General features: G+C 37.9%; 1 protein-coding gene across 8 annotated transcripts in view; it reads left to right on the top strand.

The window, feature by feature from the left end:
• Positions 1–16,963, top strand: part of IFT80 (intraflagellar transport 80) — a 59,419-nt gene that overhangs the window by 434 nt on the left and 42,022 nt on the right. For 5 of the 8 annotated variants that reach the window (XM_068406569.1, XM_068406571.1, XM_068406573.1 and 2 more), the window contains exons 1-6: positions 27–223; positions 964–1,093; positions 1,847–1,931; positions 2,745–2,963; positions 10,778–10,888; positions 13,163–13,231. In XM_068406569.1, the coding sequence (XP_068262670.1) occupies positions 1,892–1,931; positions 2,745–2,963; positions 10,778–10,888; positions 13,163–13,231 (439 nt within the window). In that variant the 5' untranslated portion in view covers positions 27–223; positions 964–1,093; positions 1,847–1,891. Of the gene's footprint in view, positions 1–26; positions 224–312; positions 401–963; positions 1,094–1,846; positions 1,932–2,744; positions 2,964–10,777; positions 10,889–13,162; positions 13,232–16,963 lie in introns of those variants that run through there. The other 3 variants (XM_068406567.1, XM_068406566.1, XM_068406568.1) reach the window with 2 other exon arrangements.

Raw genomic sequence — 16,963 nt, 5'->3', positions numbered from 1 at the left:
GAGGAGGAGGAGGAGGAGGAAGAAGAAGAAGAAGTAGTCTCGCGGGAAGTCGCTATAGAGACGGAGGCGCTTGGCCGCGGAGGGGGGGTGCGGGCAGCCGCCGCTTGGCCCTGTGGCGCCGCGGGGAAGGCGGGATCAGCGCGGGAGCCGCCGGGGCCCGGGAGCCGGCCGCTGAGGCAGCGGTCCCCGCCGCTCTGCGCTCTCCGTCTGGCTGCCGGCGCAGGTAAAGGCGGGCTGGGGTAGGCGGTGGCGGCGAGCCCCCTCCCCTCGCCGTCGGGGGAGGCAGATGTGACTCACCGCCGCGGTGGGCGAGAGGGTCGGGAGCCCTGACCCCCCCCCCCCCCCGGCTCGGCGTGGGAAGAAGGGGAGGGAGAGCTCCGGGAGGCAGCCGGGCGGCGAGGTAAGGGCGGGGGAGTCTCGACCCCCGGCGGCCCTGAGGGAAACGGGCGCTGGCGCTCGCCTGGAGTAAACGCGGCGCGGGGGGGGAGGCCGTTTTGTCGCGGGGGAGGCGGACAATGTGCAGCTTGAGAAGCTGGAAACTGAGGGAAAAGGGTGCGCTGGAACGGCCGGAGAGCGGGCTTCGCCGTCCGTGCGGCGCCTGAGGCTGTCCGGGGGCTTGGGGAGGGGTCACCGGCGGCCGCGGTTCCCTCAGCGCGGGGAGCGACAGCCGCGCTGTGAGGAGCGAGCTGCCGCCCCGCCGCCGCCATCCCCGCCCGCACTGTGTCAGCGTAACTCCTCGTTATTGCCCCATCTTTTGTAAAACTCCTAGTAAATGCTTTGAGCTAACCCGCTGTTGAGGAGTTGTATGTGGTGTAGGTACTAGGATGGGTAACGATGGTGTACCTGTTGATAAGAGCAGGTGAGCTGTGCGACATAAGGGCGTGTTTTGCCATTAGGTGCACGTAAATAGAGTTTAAGACGTTTTCAACGATTCTAATAAAGTTCTGGCCTTGTCTTTGAAAGGAAAATAACTGGACTCCGTGTGGTGGGAGCAGGGAGGGAGCACAAGCTGGAAGCTGACAGTAGCGACGTGCCTGCTGAAACTCTAAGGGAGAAATAAACAATTAAAAACTACCAACCATCAGCTGAAAAGGTGGGTTTAGCAAGGTGTGATTGTGCGCAGAAAATAGAAGCAGATAAGATCCCTGCAGCCAAATAAACATGAGGTATTGTGTTACACAGAGATGCTTATACTAAAGTGAGAATAAATCTTTAATACTGTTTTACTCCGTGCTGTTTCTTTGCTATATACAAATCTTACGTTTGGGGATTTAGTTTTAGAATTTGTGGCACAGAGACTAGCTCAACAACTGATCAGCAGAAGACGATGTGGCGTGTGCTGAACAGGTACATGCAGGTGCTGAACAGCAGCGTTGCCACCATATAGAAGTCAAGGACGTGATTAAAAGGCTACCTTGAAAGTTTAGCACAAACAGGCCCATTTTAAATGCCTTGATGATGAGGCTCCCTGAGCAGTTTTTGGATAAGGGTAGGAGAAGGAAATTAGACATTCAAGTATGAGACATATAATTATTTAAAAATAACTATCATGTCTGTTTATCAGTTAATGTAAAGTAAGGTTGAAAATAACTTATTTTATTCTTTGGACACATAAAATTATGTTTTAGGTCTATTATCCTTTTAATGCTTAAATTTTGCAGAGTAACTGTTTGACACACAGTAATTTTTATAGTGAAAAAATGGTTGGTTTAAACTCACGTCTGGTTTGGTGCTTATTTTTTCACAGTACTAAAGTAATATTACTTCAAAACTTTTTATTTTTGTGTTAGTGTCTTCCTTTTTAATTTTGGCTACTTACATATATGTTTGTTTTCTTTTATTACAGTTATACCTACGTATGTTTTTTTAATGCTCCACTTGACCAACTGAAATGAGACTGAAGACTTCACTTTTAAAGGAACCAAAACATATCCTTTGTCTCAGAACAAACCCTAGAACAGCATGTTAATCCTGAATAGACTCTTTTCCAGAAAGGATTTCTTTCTGATAAATGTCATAGTAAAATATTTGTAAATTGCAAGTGGCTTTTTTTTTTTCTTTTTCTTTTCCTCACCTTGCCATTCAGTGCAGTGTTTAAGGGCAACATTTAAAGAGATGTTGAACACACTTAGAGTACTACCTTCCTTTCCAAAGCTATCAAGTTTTTGCTAGAAAGTTGTGAGTTTTCCTTTCCTTTCTTATTCAGTGATAAGTTAAAAGCTTTCCCAGACAGTAAACAGGAGTAGTGATATATCTACTTGCTTGTAATAAGAGATGCATGTAGCAGATATAAACAAAATTGTATAATTCTCCTACTAATAAATTAGATATGTCAACTATATATGATGTGGTGGTAATAAACTGATACGTTTGAATGATGGTTTGGTGTTTTGCACTTGCATTGTGCACTAAAACCCTCTTAGAGGTGTAACCCAACATTTCAGTGATGTTTCAATAAGTATGCATCATAGTAAGAATTATATTTTTACATGATACAGTTTGCTTTATTTTTTGCTGAATTTCTGCCAGCTCTTTTCTTGAAGCAAAAGAGCAAAGAAAAAAATGAAGAATCGTGTTTTCTTTATCTAAAACATTCCATGAAATCTTATCAAAACAATCTTCCTGTGCTGTTCCTTCACTTCTGTATAGCCTAGATGAGATATTGTGTAAGCTTATTTTTAATAATTAATATTTTCAGACTTCCTTATTAAAATTTTCAGTCTTCCTTAATTTACTTAAACATAAAGAATTAGTTAGCTGTGTGGGGTGGACTACAGCTGATGAACTATATTCCTGCAGTGATGATCACCAGATTATGAAATGGAACCTCTTAACTAGTGAGACTACTCGAGTAGTGAAACTTCCAGATGATATTTATCCCATAGATCTGCACTGGTTTCCCAGAAGTATAGGTGGGAAGAAGCAGTCCCATGCTGAGAGCTTTGTTCTAACAAGTTCTGATGGTAAGTCAATATGAAATATTTATAATTTCATACTACTTTGTGCTCATGTCACTCAAATATATGAGAAGTTATTTGCAGTTAAATAGTCTGCAATAAAGCAACTTCAAATATCTATATACCAGTTGCACTGGTGTAAAACCAATAATTGCTTCAAATTTAATACATTGTGTTACTGTAATTTTCTCTGATATGATGTTATCAAACGTACCTCTGACAGCAGATATGTAATTTTTTATGTAAGGTCAATTTCTACCATCTTTTTTTCAATTTCATAAACCAGTAGCTTTAAATATGTCTGTTCTGCATGCCTACATAGATACTAGATTGCTTGTAGTTATGAAAACTGCTGACCAAGTTACTGAAATTGCTCAGCCATGATGTTTAATGTCAATGTAGTCCATTTCTTGGGCGTGTTACAAGAGCATGTCTTGTGTCTGGCTTCTGTGGAGTCTTGAATATCCCTCCTCCCCAAAGAGGCTAGGAATTGATTTTGCCCAGCTTGCACACAGTCACATTTTTCATCCTGCATGAAGACAGATATATTCCCAGTTCAGCGAAGCAATCTTAGGTAACTGGCTTCATTATTATTTTACATTTATTATGAAGCAGTCCATACAGTTCAGATCAGAGTTTATCTGCTTAGTACTGTAATGGGGATTTTGTTCCATGCCATCAGGAATTTTCTGTGCATGTTTTCCCCTTTGTTTTTTTTTTCCCCTCTCATCCCTTTTCTTTAAGGAAAAACACTGGAGTCTCTTCTTCTTGATCTAATTCTTTATTTCATCAGAATATGAAAAATGATGAAGAATAAATTTTCTTAACACCACTCTCCTCTTATTTCTGTTATGAAGACCCTACCATGTGGAAACAGTGTAGCTCAGATGAGTGTTTCTTCCTGAACCTACCAATTTTAAAAAAGGGTTGATCCTTTATGAAGTCTGCTAGCTTATTTTGACCTTGTTATAAAAACTGTGTTGGAATAAAAGCTCTGCTAAGAAACAAGTCGTTGATGTAGACTGGGACTGCCTAACTGACAATCCACTGCCAAGAACTTGCTGGTGGGGTTGGTGCGTTAGTTTGTGAATGATTTCTGATACTTTCATATGTTACATCCAAGACCTTGGCATACAAGGGCTTGGAAGAGCTGTGTGACCTGCTTGCAGAAGATGGACAGTCCTTACGCCCATCTTAACTTTTTATACCTTTGTGTTTTACTCAGTTGATAATGCTGTTGAAGGTTTCAGAGTAAGTCAATTAAATTATCCTGCTGGTACTGGTAATTATGTGCCACAAAAGAGCAGATCGCATCAACATACTCAACTTAGTTTATATTCTTTTGTCAGCGGTCAAAGATCTTGGTGGTAAAGCTGTGTTTCTGCACAAATGGCAGTGATGGGAGTTTCTCAACACTGAACTCAAAGCAATCTGCTGCTCTAAAGCTCTGCCAGCTTTTTCAGGGAGAACAGAGCATGGTCAATTGTTGTAGAGAGTTTCCAGCAGGATAATAATGGCCATCTGCCCATGACCCTCTTGATAGCTTTCACAGGGACCTATTGATAGTTTTAATGGGACTGATGGATAATTTCCAGCTAACTTCTGCCCATGTTTTGGCCAGACCCTTGAATTTGTGGATCTGGTATGTTTTCTTTGGTGAGGGGAACTTATTGTGAGCTTTTGGCTGGCTTAACAGTGAGCTTGATTGGGAACAGAAGGTTTGTTACTGGGCATTAGCAGTCTGGAGCTGATGGGTCCAGCATGGCTTTGTGTATGGATGGAGAGAAGTAATATGTACTTGAAGAAGGTGGAGGAAATTCATTCCTTGCATGAAATTTTGGTGATTTCTCTGACTTTTGGCAATAGTTGCAGTTAAAAGATTAGGAGGACTCAAGAGTTCAGTTCATAGATTGGAGGCCAAGATTTCTTCAAGATACTCAGTACTTCTACTTCTTCAGAGTGTCAGTCAGTGATTGGTATTAACTGAGCTAATTTCTGTGGGATTTGTATTCTTTTCCTTTCAATGATAAACGTGGGATGGAGGGATTTCGATAGGTCAGCTGGTGCTCTTAATTCCATGCTTTTTTCTCCTTTCTTTTTCTTTCTCAGTTTTCACATTTGTATTTCTAATGTCCTGTTTCTGTAACATTCTAAATTGTATGTGTAAATAGTGAGCAAAAGAGCAACTGTAGTAAGTCAGATCTTCTCTTAATTTATTCAGTCAGTTTTCCAGTGTTATTAAAATAGTATGCTAATATTTCATGTTCTGCTTGAATAATGCTTTGACAGTTGATTGAAGAAATATGTAAGGGCTACTGCTACCTTCATGAAAAAGAATACTTTTAAAACTCTGCTGTGCATTTTTTCTCATTTTTCTCTGCTTTTTGTATCACTAAGAAATGAAAAATAAAACATGTTAATAGATGTGTTTAGAGAGGTGGAAAGTTGATTTTTTTTCAGAAGTGTTCAAAAATGAGCATGTTGGAGGAGTTGTACATTTGGAAGTACTTTAGTCTGTACGTGAACCCAGTGCAAATTTAGGTAAGAAATCAGTTCTTAAATATAATGTCCAGTAGCTACGAATGCTTGACCTTCTCCCGTAAGTGGATTAAGTGAAACTGCAACAGAGAGCTACAGTTTAGGAATAAAGATTCATGAATAGCACCATGTATAGGTAGGCCCCAGAATCTTTTCCAGGATGCATTAGGAGCTTTGCAATTAATTACTAGAAGTTGGATTACTTTAAGTGACATAAGTCAATGGCAGAGGTTTAAAGTGAGGAGTTCTTGCAGCTTAGCAAATGATTTTTCTTGCTGCTCGAGATTTTAGTTGTGTGATGAACAAATTCTAAACCAGTCCCTTAATGTTGATCTGCATTTTCATCGATAAGGCTTTTGTGTTCATTTGCATGTAACTTTTTTTGTCTAAAGTTATCATCCTAGGATTGTAGATAATGTTGAAGTACTTTATAAAGATTTCAACTACAAGACATAGTGAGAGGAAGGTCAAGAAAAATGCTCTCTCCTCCATAACAATAATAAAAAAAAATTACTGAATGTGAAAAAAAATTCAGTGAAACATGTAAATGATCATGTAGTTCTACCTCTGCTAGAATTCATGTGCACTTGAGAGTCTGTCAGTTGTATCATTCTCCAGCTTTTGGAGATCAGCTTGATTAACTTTCACTTTCTTTTAATGCAGCTGTTTCTTGCATGCAGCATGAGCTGTTTTGGCTGTCTTTGCCAAATTTATTGCAGTGGGGTTTTTTATTTTTTGTTTGTTTTTTTTTTTTTCTTTTTACAAATGTGTAGGCCCTTCAAATTGTCCAGTTCTCAGCACATCCCTAAGACTTACCATCTTAATGGTGGTGTAGCTGGGTTAGGTATTGTCTGATCAAAGTCTGCAATCCGCTCACTTCCCCCTTTCCCAAGATGACACTTCCTTTAGTTCTTCAAGCCAGGCCGGTGATTGAGTGTTAGATAATTTTGTATTGTTTAGTGAGTTTAGTTTTTATTCAGCCCTTGCATTCCTTCTGGACAGCTGGGGCCTTTATTGCTATTCCTGTCGTTAATTTGAGTGCTCCTGTTTTGCTAGCGTAGCACAGCGCGAAGTAGGACTGAGCTTTGCTGGATTAATTGCTGTTAAAACTAAATGCTTTATGGTTGGTACAGAGCAGCAGATACTCTGCAGTAGGAAGGTGGTGGAGTCACCACCTCTGGAGGGGTTTAAGAAAAGCCTGGACATGGCACTTAGTGCCCTGGTCTAGTTGCCATGGTGGTGTCAGGGCAATGGTTGGACTCGATGATCCCAGAGGGCTCTTCCAACCTCATTGATTCTGGGATTCTGGTAACATGTGATATTGTGGAAGGAAGATAGGATGTAATTCCTGTTTAACTGAACTGAGTAATTCCCAATTTGTTTATATAGGGTGCTAATTGTAAACAAAATGGGATGAAGAAACCTGAGATCTTCAGGTTTTGTCTTGCACAAGCGAGTACTTCATCTTGTCTCTTGTAGGGATTTTTTTACCTAGTTAACTGTTGTTAGGACTAAAGGATAAGCTCTTAGCATTGATTGGTAAACTCATCCTGAACATTCAATTTCTGGAAGACTGTTCATGAGATGTATTTGCCAAAAAATCGTAGGGTTTTGGTGTTGGGTTTGGGTTTTTTTCAGTGAAATTGAAATACAAAACAGTGCTAACCTAACTTGTGAAAGAATAAATTAAGATTAAAACTTAATGCAGAAAATTTCCAAGTTTTTATCTCCTAGAGTAACTTAGCACTTTCAATAAAGAGGACTTACCTTGTAAAGATTTTTTTTTTGCATATGCAAGTGAATTATTGCACTGTAAAAGTGCATGAACAAGTTCTGTTGTTTAATTGCCATTTTGTAAAAACCTTACATATAACATTCTGTTTATTACTTATATATCATGCCTTACGTGTCAAGCCTGCAATTTTCCTGCAAAAGCTAATTCATCCGTGTGATAAGAATTCCTGGAAATTTGCTGAATCCAATGGAAATGGAGTATAATGTCTTTACAGGGTTGCATTAATTCCTGGTTGAACTCCAGATGTTTGTGAAATTAGAGTAAATGTAAATTTAATCCTCTTGGGTTTTCTTCTGAGCTGCATCTCTTGTGGGATATTGTTCTCTTACTTCCTACTTCCATTGATCTCGTTGCTGCTTTTTTTACAAAAATAAAGAATATATTCAGCTTTAAACTGCTTATTAAGCACAAATCATAAGGGAATAGACCTATTTTTTTCAACTTATGTTATTGATAATTTTACATTAGGTCAGCATTTAAGAGTCTATGAAAAGTAATGACCAAAACATACGTGTTTTCTACTCTGTATTTGAATAGGCTGCTAATCTGCCGCTTAAAATTCCCCCAAAACTGGAGAGTCACTTTAAGATTGAGGACAGCTTCTGGCTTCGATATTTAATAAAAATAAAGGAACAGTATTTTACAAATCTGAGATGTAAAGTATTATTAAGTTGCATCACTTCTATCTACTCCAAGCATACAGCTAAAATTTTCCCTTTCTTAGTTGTGTACAAGGCAGTAAGTTCTAATTTGAAAGCCTCTACTACCTCAGCGTTAAGTTGAAGAACAGAAGGCAGAGAAATCCATTGAAACGTTGCTTGTGGAGCAACCTCTGTGTGTGTGAACGCAATGAAAAAAGCAGTGTCTAATGAGTCAGTTCATCTGACTGTCATCAGTTGTAAATTCACATGTTGGAAAAGTAAATTTATTAAGTTATTTTTTCTCTTATGGCTTGAGGGGTTTGCTTACAGAAGTATTGAGGTCTCATGGGTTGTACCTGGGTCAGCAGAAGCTACTCTTTCAATATATAAAGTGCCGTAGAATTCTTTCTATCCTTAAAAAAGTCATTCTGAGTGTTTCAGATTGGATACTGGAAGTTGATGGATGCCTTTTGAGTTAGATCTCTGGGTATGTCAGCTCCTGATTTGCAAAGCTCTTTTTTATTTTGCAAGGGAAATTAGTGAAGTATGTTCATAACAGCTATGATGAGCTCAGCTGCTTAATGATGAATAGGTAATGGCATGAGAATATTCATAGTCTTATGATCAGAATAGGTTTAAGCATTCTGCAATGAAAAAAGTAGTGGCTGTAGATTGAATGAGTACGTTATGCCTCGAAAAAGACAGGTGATCAGAAAATAAAACGTGGTTGTTAATGCATTTTAAAGCCAGAAAAGAGCATTTTGACAATTTAATTGGAGAAAATAACATTTAACCACCGAATTCCCGTGAATCCACTTATTGCTCATACACAAAAAATGACACTCTCAGACCTGAGAGATGTTCTATAAAATAACTGTTGCATTAATTATATACAATATGTGTTATAATTGTAAAATAATGCATTAAATGCAGAATACCACTACTGAAAATTTTAGGAAACTAAAAATTAACTAAATGAGGAAGAAGTGGTCTTAGTAATAATATTAGTTCTGTGAATTCAGAAAAAAATGGGATTAACGAGCTGTTCAGAGTGCACTGGTAGATATGAATAGGAGTGACAAAGAAAAGCAAAGATGTGTAGTTGTGTATGATATTTCAAATGGTCTGTCCAAATAAACTGATACAAACCATTCTTTTTCCTCTTCAGTGTTAAAAATCTTTTGCTTGGAAATCTTGCATTGGCAGAGCTTTGGCTGGATGATTATCCCTTTTTGTTTATGTAATTAAAAGTAAAATGAAGACAAAGTGTGATTGTATTAATTTGAATAATACTATGGAGAGCCCAGTTATTTACTGACAGACCTACCAGAATGCTTTTTATTTGTATTTAGTCTGACTTTGGTTTTTGTTGTTGGGTTTTTTTGGTGTTTGGTTTGTTTTTTTCTTTCTAATTAAGTGTGAAATAAAACACAAGAAACCAGAACACAATAAAAGGTGTTTTCAAGCTTCTGGCAGTGCAGGCCACCTAAATTTTGCCGTTTTGAATGTGCGTTTAGTGCAGTGATGTCATGTGTTTTTATCTTCTACGCAGTTAATACTTAACTCATCACCTGCATACACGTTTTGATCTTGATAATGTGGGTCTTGACTGAAATAGTCAGGTATTTAGTTTCTGGTTCTGGCTTATCAGGTACGATCTGTTTTGTAATTCATATTCCCAAGCAGGATGCTATTAATGGAAAAATTATCCCATCTTAAGTGATGGAGCATTTGCACACACTTAGTGTGAGATATCTGTGTACTGTTATTTCAAAGAATTCTGGTCACTCTGGAAGTTGCTTATAGCGGCTCACGGGCTGGCAGATAAAATAATTTTAAAAGAGTTTTGGTTTTAAAGTAGTTAATTTGGATCACTGAACTCCTCTAAGCCATGCGTTTGTTCTGCCACGTGTTTCCAAGTCCGCCTTTGTCTGCTCTTTGGTCCAGTTTAAATTTGATCTTCCTGGATTTAAGCAACATCCCTCATTTGGAAAGAAAGACTTCCTCATGCTTCTGTTGAAATCATTAATAGCTTTGTTTTTGGCTGCTGTGAATTTCCACAACAGCTCCATAATGCAAGCAGCAATGCTTCCTCAGAGCAGCGCACTCACCGATGGTCGGATTGTTCTAGCTTTTCCATTATCCTCCTGGTGCTGAGTGATTTTTCAGATCTTAAAAAAGAAAACACAAGGACTCTCCTGGGCTGCAGTGTATGTACCTCTGTTTGTTAGCTGTCAGACAATGAAATAACATCAGGCAGTTGGGTCCCCAGAGAAACATGCAAACCTTAGAGGGACATAAGAGAAATGAATGGGCAAAACAAAGATTATACATAGCAAAAGGAAAAAAAAAAACAACACAAAACCAACGTTGTAGCTAGTTTACAAGTTCACAGAATCAATCAGGTTGGAAGAGCCCTCTGGGATCATTGAGTCCAACCATTGCCCTGACACCACCATGGCAACTAGACCAGGGCACTAAGTGCCATGTCCAGGCTTTTCTTAAACCCCTCCAGAGATGGTGACTCCACCACCTCCCTGGGCAGCCCCTTCCAATGGCTAATGACCCTTGCTGAGAAGAAATGCTTCCTAATGTCCAACCTGAACCTCCCCTGGCCAAGCTTGAGGCTGTGTCCTCAAGCTTCAGTTCTTCTGTAAGACACCATTTGTTTGGGCTAATCATAGCTGTGAACCACATAATTACATGTTTTGTTCATTTTTGTTGTTGTTGTTTATTTCTTCATCATATTTTATGTGTGTATTTTTAACAGAAGATGATGCTGTTACAGTCGTAAATACCAATTCACAAAATCAGAAACACTGTTTCTATCTTGGGCTTTTGTTTAGGGAAGTTCCACTTGATTTCAAAATTAGGAAGAGTAGAGAAAAGCGTAGAAGCACACTGTGGAGCTGTACTTGCAGGGAGGTGGAATTATGAAGGAACAGCACTGGTTACAGGTAAGCATGCCTAAAGTAATGAAGTGTTTTGAAAACTAAAATAATAGAGTGGTCTTTCAAAATAAAGCCTTTTCATTTTTTTAATATACAAAGTTGACGTGCCACGAAGAAATGCAAGGAGACAAAAATCTAGTATTAAAATTTATGAAAAGTGCTTTCAATAAAATGTGTAGAATGTAAATACTTCATTCTATGGGATAAATACAATAGAATGTTTTGGAAAAATAATTTAATCCTTGACATATGTTTAGAAGATGGAATCCTAAATTTCATAGTTTATATTGTAGTTACGTTGAATTTGAATGAATAAAACTGTGTCTGTTAAGTCTTCACACTGGTCTAGCTTGAAATTCTTATGAGAAGGGGAGAAATGGAAACACAAAATCAACAATATAAATGAAGTTAGCTATAAGTTGTTACTTTTTTTTAATGTCTTCATTATCACTGGGGTTATTATCACCTTGTTTAATAGAAGTTAATTTTGCACTATTTGATTAATGCTGTTTTAGAAGAACGTTGCCTATTTTAATTAATAGATTTAGTAAAAACATTTATCTTTTTTAGTGATTCTATTTATTCAATGTTATCCTATTTACTTGAAAGTAAATGTTTTTAATATCAGAGTGCTTAGATGTTTTTGTGGATGTTCTGTACTTCATAAAGGAGAATATTTGAATTTTTTTTATTATCTTTTACAAAAAAGGTTGCTAAGTCAGTGCATTTATATGCCTGCACATGGGGTTTTTTTACCCAGCAAAATTTGCTGAGGCCTCATGAGCATCTTGAATGTTCCTGTGCTTCTCTTTCTTAATTTTTAGGAGTGATGTAGATCCAGCTGCAGTCTAACTCTCTTCTCTGTCGAGGCTGGGAGAGTAATCTCCCAGTGTCTGCATCTCTACGTGTCTTTTTGTCCTAAATCTTGTAGTAATTAGTTGCTTTTGGCATTTTTGTCAAAACCTTCTATCTTGATGTTAAGGGGAAGCTAATTAAATTTCCTGTGATAGACTTCTTCATGGCATTTCTGTTGGTGTCAGAGTTTTCTGCAGCCTCCTGTTGATCTAGCACAGCTGATGTCTTTGGACAAATTCCAACTCAGTCCAGAAGTACTGAAGATAATTTTGGATCTACTTGTTTCCAGACTCAGTCTGACTCTAAAACACTGCTTCAAGGAACTCTGTCTGGCATGTTCCTCTGAAATCCCAGAGGGATAGAAATATTGTTCTTTTTAAAGACAGATTTGCCTCAGGAACTTCTCCAAAGAAAAAAGTCAAAATTGCCTTTTCAACTTCTTTTTTTTTCTGAAAGACTTCATGACACTTGGGGGGAGTTTGGGAATTAATCACCATATCCAAACAGTGTACTCTGAGAAGATCAACTAGTCTTGTACCACAACTATACTTTGAGGAAGAGGGAGTCATTAATGATACTGTGTCAGTTAAAATATTCTTTATGGCTCTATTTTAACAGTATCAAATGTGCATAAATAAGATTTTTTTAAAATTTTCTGTTACACTTTTTAAACACATAAAAGCTACATCAGCCAGATATAAGAGCCTGAAATCTGGTAAGTAAATTACCTTTGAATGGAAAAACGTCATTAAGTGTCCAAATGCACCTTTTTCCTCATTAATTGAATCTGGGAGGCCTAAATGAAGGCCCAGAGCTGTACATTTTAAATATGATAGCATGCTAGGAGAGCTGTGCTCTTAATGCATACATAACTATGCTGTATAGTGTGTAAGAACTCAAGCTTTAATAAGTAGACTAAGTTTCTTGCTAACATGCAGTTATGTTATAAAATTTAAGCCTTCCAAGTGGAGCCTTCAGTTTATCTTCAGTTTCACCATTTATCAACTGTGAAGCCTCCAGTTTAATACATAAAATCTGCTCCTACTCTCTCCGGACTCCTCGGAGACTCATTTAATCAGCTTCTGGGCCATTGAACTGTAGATAGATGAAAAGTTCTAGCAATGCTGAATAGAAAATACAGAACTTGGGATACTTAAATAGTGATGGGCTTTCTCTTCCCAGGAGCAGCTTCACATAAGACGACTATAGGGATTTCCAGGAGAGGAGGAGGCTTGATAATAGCAGAAGAACAGACTTAAATATTTTTTCTTAATATGCTGTCTGCATGTTAGGAGGACTACATGAACAATATTTACCTGTAAGAAGGCCTGGACTTAGTTTAGTATTTCCTAAATAAATAAAAGTGCCATGTTTGTTAGACTTATTATTGCATTTGAGATGATTATTTCTGCGCTAACTTTACAGTTGGTGAAGATGGCCAAGTGAAAATCTGGTCTAAAAATGGAATGTTGAGATCCACATTAGCTCAGCAAGGTAAGTTCATTTTCTTAAAGTTCCATTAGAACTGTTTAATTTGGGGTATTACGAAATATATTTAAATAACAGACCCTAAATCTGGCGGTAATGGTTTGTTTAAGGATCTTAAGGCCTAGATAAACTGAACTAAAATTAAATGTAAATCATAGTTGAATGCAGGGGGAACTGGATTTTTAATAATATGATTATCTTTAAAAAAAATTATTCAATTTAAAAGTATTATTGCAATGTTTTTAGACTATAGTTTCAATTCCACCCTAAGGATTCTGGAGAGGCTAAAGAATTAAAAAATCGAGTTTTTAATACCAAGCCACGGACTCTTATGGTGAAACTGAAAAAAAAATCTCTAAAAGCATTGCAAGAATGCTTGAAAGATGTGAAGTGTGTGTAGGTTAGTTCCTCTGAACTTTAAAACTCTTGACAGCCCTTGCTTCATCTATCTGTTTAATGCAGTAACTAATTTAGAATATGCAAACAGTCCTACTGAAGTGAAACGATCCCTGTGCTTAAGTTCATTGTTGAACTGGGGCCATGGAGACCTAACCTTGATCTTGACTTTGTAACTACAGTTTTATACATACTAGAGCATTCCAGTTATTTTTTTATATTATTGTAAAGTGCACCAGTGTAAGCTGCAAATACATATTTATACAAATGATGTTTGATATTTTTAAAATGCTATTTTTCATAATCATAATTTCTAACATTTTTGTACTATTTCAGTGAAGATACCGAGCTAGATTTTGTTTTTCAGACTTCGTACATTGAGATCATGTGACAGTTTGACATTTTTTAGAAACCACATGCACCTGGGGTTGGGTTAAATGTCAGACCCTTATCTCTTTCTAAAACAATTTATCTAAATTCTTTCAACCTGTTGAAGGCATTTTAACCACAGGAGTGAATGCAAAATGTATTTCAATTCTGTTAAGGAAGTTCATATTCAGATGTTATGTTTTTTCATGCTTAGAATGTAAAAAGATAAGCCAACTGAACTATAATTTTTGAAAAAAAAAAAGTTGTAGCACACACTTCACTGTTTCTCAGTTGATATGTTTCAAGCTTTTTATGTTTAACTGTACTTACCTGAGGTTTGATGAAGCTTACAAAGTAAGAGATGTTTCTAGTTTGAGATATACAAGCTGAATTTTCATTGATTTCTTAGACTTTCTGGTACCGTATAAAAGTACAGGTTACTCCCCATGGAATAATTGTCTTGTATTTGTGTTTTAAGATAAGATCCTGTGAGTTTCAGAAACCCTTTAAACTTTGAATTTATAGGATCAGATTCCCACAGACCCCTCTGTAAGCTACTGACATACCTGGGATCAGGATAGAATTCTGCAGAAATTATGTTGTTTAAGAGGTATATCATGGTTGAGCTAATTTTTTGCTGCCTTTATCATGTCCTTGAGAAATGAAAGGATTCCCATTGCTAACATTCTTTCTCCTCATTCCACTCTTTGTATTAGAAATAAATTTTCAGGCTCTTATCTTTGGATGACGGTCCACATGCCTATTCTATCTTTGGATTTTTATTCAGTACAAAAACATAAACATACATTTTTAGCTTTTTCAGTACTTGGATGGAGGGCTCTGGTTGCACGTCCTTCCATCATGCCAATGCATGGAATAAAGTAGTGGGACCCCATAGCCTCTACTGCATTCAGCCTCAAGCTGTAATACTGCTGTTATGGCTGCATTGTTCTTTGAGCCTGATCTCACTTCTTCATCCTTAGATTATCTTAATAGTCTTCTTTTTGTTCATCTTTTTCCTTCAACTGAAAGCTTTTTAAAAAAATACCGTTTTTGCAATCCTTTGGGCTTCCAGCTGACGTGATGCACTGGTATGTTTTGATGAGGTAATTTTTTTTTCATGGATCTCGCTGGTATATCTTGGTAACCCACATGACTATGCTTAAAGCAGGATTTCTCAGTGGATTCTGTGATGTAGACATTGCAGCATGACGCTGTGCTCAAAGTGTCCGTGTTCCTTGGGAGAGAGCCACAGAATTATGAAGAGTAGGATGTATAAAGTATTGAAGGTCCGCAGTTGAAAGAAAAGATGGCTTTAAGCACAAATTGTTATGGTGCTTTGTAGATTCTAACACTCGGATTGTTTGAGGTGAAGTCTGTAGTGTCAGTGGTGCCACCTGCACTAACTAACAGGCCAAACATGTGGTTAGTAGGACCTGTGCTGAGCCCGCAGTTGCACAGCCTCTCTTGAGATGTCTATCGAAAATTGCTGCTGCTGAGGTTCATAAACCACTGGCTCTCTAACCCTCAAAGTCTCCTACAGAGTCGAATCACAGAATCAATCAGGTTGGAAGAGCCCTCTGGGATCATCGAGTCCAACCATTGCCCTGACACCACCATGGCAACTAGACCAGGGCACTAAGTGCCATGTCCAGTCTTTTCTTAAACCCCTCCAGAGATGGTGACTCCACCACCTCCCTGGGCAGCCCCTTCCAATGGCTAATGACCCTCTTTTTTCTCACCTCTTTTCTCAGAGAGTACTTTTTCCTGAAGCTGTTTATCACCAATGCAATTCACTGCAGTTTGTTCTGCTGAATTTTTCTTTCCACAGCAATGCAATGTGTTGGCAGTCTTTTCCCAACCAAGTTCTTGTTAAGTGCAGAAGGAAATGAGTTAACTTAGCTCCTGCTGTTAAGCCTTGGAAATTGTGGTTAAGTAGTCAGCCATCATAAAAAAGTTAAACATTTGGTTTAAATATAAAAGTCTTCTGATTGTTAAATCAGCATTAGAGCAGGACAAAAATTAGTTTATTTAGAATTTCTGTACAGCTGGTGACAGAATTTATGTCGTTTTCAACATAAATTGCTGCCAGTAGGAAAACAGCTAGTGCCAGATTTACTTTATATATGTTGTATGTTTCTGTGAGTTGTCTCCTGTAATGGTTGACGAGTTAAAAAGAAAAATTACATCATTCTGTATTTCTGTGTAGCATAAAATAAATGCCTTCCTAAAAGAAAATATACGAAGTACAGAAATATTCAGGAGCAATGACACCAGGTCTCAGCTGAGAGTTTGAACACTTGGGAGCTCAAAGCAAGTTTCTTGTGCTGAATTAATGTGGCCATAATAAAACCAGCTTTTAGTTCAGGGAGAAAATTTGAGGGCCTAAAAGGTAAGATGTTAGATGACGTTAGGACAGTTGATATAGCAGTTCAGTTGCTTAAGTATCTAAATCTCATCAAAATATTCCCATAAAAAGATGTTGCTGAGTCATTTTTTGAAATGGAACTTAATATGCCAAAAGTGTCTTTGAAAATTTTACCCTTTAAGAGCATTTCTTAAGCCTTTTGCGTTTTTTTAATTACCATAAATGATAGATGTACAAAAAATGTTTTGTTTGCTCAATTTTAATTAATTTGATCAATTTGATACGTAATTATCAGCTGAAATATGCATGACTCCCTAGGAAGTGCATATCTCTGAGAATTTAGGAGAATTTCTTTCCATTTTCCTCTTCTAAAATTATGAAATTGTCAAATACCAACATCTAGGTTGTAACAGTTGCTCTTTCTGAGGTTTCTTCTTTCTCAAAGAGAACTCCTCCTGCCCCTCTACTCTACCCTGGTGAGACCTCACCTGGAGTATTACGTTCAGTTCTGGGCTCCCCAGTTCAAGAGGGACAGAGATCTACTGGAGAGGGTCCAACGGAGGGCTACGAGGATGATGAAGGGACTGGAACACCTGCCTTAGGAG

The sequence above is a fragment of the Nyctibius grandis genome, chromosome 8 (assembly GCF_013368605.1).
Source record: "Nyctibius grandis isolate bNycGra1 chromosome 8, bNycGra1.pri, whole genome shotgun sequence".
Lineage (NCBI taxonomy): Eukaryota > Metazoa > Chordata > Aves > Nyctibiiformes > Nyctibiidae > Nyctibius > Nyctibius grandis.
This window is presented reverse-complemented; position numbering and strand designations above follow the sequence as displayed.